Below are 3,660 nucleotides of genomic sequence, written 5' to 3'. Positions count from 1 at the left end.
TAATAAATGGGTTAATGCATCTCTGGTTGTGTTATGAAAAAAAGATTATAACATGTTAGTGATATCTTTATGAAGCTTAGGGGTGGCTTTTTAAATGTCATTGTGCCTTTTTTTTCCACAATAAGAGTCCAGTTCACGTTAAAAAAGTTTGTTTTTTAATCAAGAACCTTTTTTCTATAGCTTCATAATTAAATAYGCAAATGATTTAGGAGATGTGAATTTTAACCACTAGAAATTACACGGTTAAGTAAAATTAGAAATTTGGTTTGTACAGAAAATGAAAATGTGGTGAAAGTTCAAAATAGGAGTTACAACATAAAGATGTCTATTTTTTGTTTTAMTTTCACCATCAGTGGAAACTAATGTAAGGAGGAGTGGTTCCACTAATTCTGTCACTAAATGAAAGAGGAAAAATGAATGAAGATGTCACAGAAATTATAAAACATTATGATAACTCTCCTCTAAAGCAAGCAGCTTACAGACATCAGTAAATCTCACCATGGTGGGGTTTCAGTGAGCAGAAAAAAAGCACTCAAGCTGCGAAGATGGTGTTAGAAGAGTTAGAAATGATATTAAAAACAAAGCGAACACAGAGAAAAGATGACACAGCAATGCCAGGAGGATGACAGGACAAGACAGGAGCTGTGAGGGGAAATAAAAWCCTGTGGCAATGTTCCAGTACCTGTCAGGAGCCAGAACCAGAGCCCGGCTCCGTCACCAGTCGATGTGCCTCGGAGGAGCCGAGGCTCGTGGAAACCTGTTCATTGTATCGTAGGTGGGGACGCTACCGGCACAGGAACAAAAATAACCACATTACCGGCCACCAACAGCAAATACACTTATTTCATCAGCTTTTTGTCAAAACCGCTGCCTCTGCCGAGAGACGGACAAGACAGAGAGCAAAAACAGCTTCATTCACGGCTCATTTCTTTCTAATACTTCTTTGTGCGTCTTTGTCTTTGAACAGTACAAATTTCACCCTGAAGATCTTCTCAACGGCCAATCAGTGAAAACACTTTTATAGATGCAAGATGAACTCCAGCCTGGTACTGGGTTCGCTGCTCTTTATGTTTTATTTACATTTTCATAAAAACCTCAGCCGTTCAAAATTTGTATTTTGGAATAAAAAGTTTCTTACGTCAAACAGAAGGTCAGTAATTAAAAACAACACTGCGTTTTCGAAGCTGCTACAGTAAAAACGCGGCCTGTAATTTCACCGTTTTGCTCTCTGCCTCTGGCTTCTGTTAAATCGGGCTGCTTGTTCAAACTCAGCTCCGTCCAAATGCAACTTAAAATCATAAAAAACATGCAGTTAGACTTTCGGTTAGGTTAGGAACAGAAATTTAAAGAAGCAGCATTTCTTTTTTCTTTCGTGTTTTTTTTTTTTTTTGTTAGCATCACACCAGTGCTTGCCTCTCTCTGAACACAACGATCAGGTGAACATTCACGGGGCTTCGGCTGACGCTGAACGACAGGAAACAAGCAAAAGTTTTTCATTCTGTGGCACGAGGCGGGCCGGTGTCACACAGCATGCAGTCGGGTTAGTGATCTGACAGAGTCGCCCCCAAAACCACAAAGCAGAACACGGACAACATGCCGGAGAGAGGTTGCGGTTGCTGTGAAGATTTACGGGCGCCACGGGTGCTACAGCAAGGGAGCAGACGTCTTAAATCAGGCTTTCGAAGAATCAAGTTGAGTCTGCCTGATGATTGAGAATTAACACCTTGATTTATGTGTGCTGAAATGAAGCTTAAGTTTTAAAAAAGACTAGATTTATAGTAGATATTTACAGATGGATGTTTTCTGTAGATAATTTTTTTCCATGGTTTTCTCGTGATAATGACAAACTGTAGCTGCGTTTCCATTGACCATGAAAATGCGCAAACTGGAATTTCGAAAATAAATTTGCTTAATGGAAACACGTCAATTAAAAAAAAAAAMTTGTTTTTCGACATAATGGTTTTGCGCTTGGATGAGGTTTTTCGGCCGTATCGAAATTGGTGTATTTCGCAAAACTGCAATGGAAACACTTTTTTCGCATCACTGGAGTCACATGATCAACAATCGGCTGTTTCTACTGGTGAAAAGACGACGAAACAGAAGACAACAGGAAGTATAAGTAGTAGTAAAATCACCGAAGTAGTAAAAGAAAGTAGTAAAATCCCCGACTACAATGTCCCAAAAACTCCACATACATAGCCACTCCCAAGTTTAAGGGGCTTGTCACTCGAAAGCCTCGATAAGACGCCGACGTCTCCTCTGACGGCTGATGAGAGCTAGTGTCGTGGTAGCAATATGCAATGTGTTTACATCCATTGCCGCCATGTTTGTAATGACTTATTGCGAAAACAAACGTATTCACGCGTGACTTCAATAGCATTTCTTACTTAATGGAAACATCACAATCGCGAAACTGTGTTTTTCGACATTAACAGAATATCGACAATGTTTTGTGCACATTTGCAATGGAAACACAGCTTATGTCTGATGAAGTTTACTATCATAACAGGCTGAGATTGTCTTGTACAGATAACTTTCATATCAGCCCTCGACATTTAAGGAGACGGCCCGACTGCAGCTCAACATGTTTACACTATGATCCTGCTGATATAATAAACTTTATTGGTGACCAGCTGAGGGGACCAGGCCGTCTCCATTGTTTACTGAATGATGAACAAGAGGGAAACCATAATTCAGGGCTAATCAACTAGCGGCCCGCGAGTGACCAAAATGCGGCCCGCCAATTGGTTCATTCATCTCTTAAGCCCAAACCTCCGTTTTTCTACTTTACTACAAGTTCTTTTAGTTAAACATAGACATGTTTGGTGTCTACAGAAACATCAGAATCATGGCTAGAAGCTGGTAAAAACCATTTCTATGCATATAAGACCATTAAAATTACAAGCAGTTGAAGATAAAACTATGAAAGTGAAAATAAAATTGGTTTAAAAAGTTAAATAGTTAAAACTATTTCAAAAGGTAACAGATCTCGTAATACTTGGTTTATTTACATGATGACTTGAATTGCTGAATGTTCGGCCCCTGAGCCGATGGTCTGTATTAACTGTGGCCCTGCCAATACTCGTTATTGCAAGAAAACAATTAGGAAATTTACTAGTTATCTTGAAAGAATCACTCATCTTTATTTTGTGGTAATGACATTGTATGTTGGTTTTCTCGTGAGAGCGACAAATTTAACTGGTTATCTCAAGAAAACGCTCATCGTTATTTCGTGATAACATAATATATCAGTTTTAGAGAAAACCATGGAAAAAATTATCTGCAGAAAACGTCTGCTCTCAACTTTCGCACATATTATTCTTGTTACATAGTACTATTTAAATCATATTTCAAATTTGAATTAACTCAATAGGATTTTTTTGGAAGTCAGGAATTTAGATGTAATTTATCTTTTATGTTCCATAAAAATGGAGCATTTGTTTAATCCAAAACTAACTGGTCACTGTGTGGATTGTTCATAAATTATACCGAAGTTTCAGAAACTAAACAGTAGATTGACCAACATACAGCGGGTAAAATAAGTATTGAACACGTCAACATTTTTCTCAGTAAATAGATTACTAGAGGTGCTAATGACATGAAATTTTCATAGCAGTATCAGAATTAAAGGTGGCATTTGCATTAGTGTATATTTACAGA

The 3,660-nt window shown here is 38.1% G+C and overlaps 1 protein-coding gene across 4 annotated transcripts in view; it reads right to left on the bottom strand.

Annotated features, from left to right (window-relative positions):
- The window catches only part of prom1a (prominin 1a), a gene marked incomplete in the record, with an annotated part of 88,690 nt that overhangs the window by 3,229 nt on the left and 81,801 nt on the right, over positions 1 to 3,660 (bottom strand). For all 4 annotated transcript variants that reach the window (XM_014028794.1, XM_014028795.1, XM_014028798.1 and 1 more), the window contains 1 exon segment: positions 683 to 784. In XM_014028794.1, the coding sequence (XP_013884248.1) occupies positions 715 to 784 (70 nt within the window).

This window comes from Austrofundulus limnaeus, unplaced genomic scaffold, assembly GCF_001266775.1.
Source record: "Austrofundulus limnaeus strain Quisiro unplaced genomic scaffold, Austrofundulus_limnaeus-1.0 Scaffold808, whole genome shotgun sequence".
NCBI lineage: Eukaryota > Metazoa > Chordata > Actinopteri > Cyprinodontiformes > Rivulidae > Austrofundulus > Austrofundulus limnaeus.
Note: the sequence above shows the minus strand (reverse complement) of the source record. Positions and strands in the feature narration are given on the sequence as shown.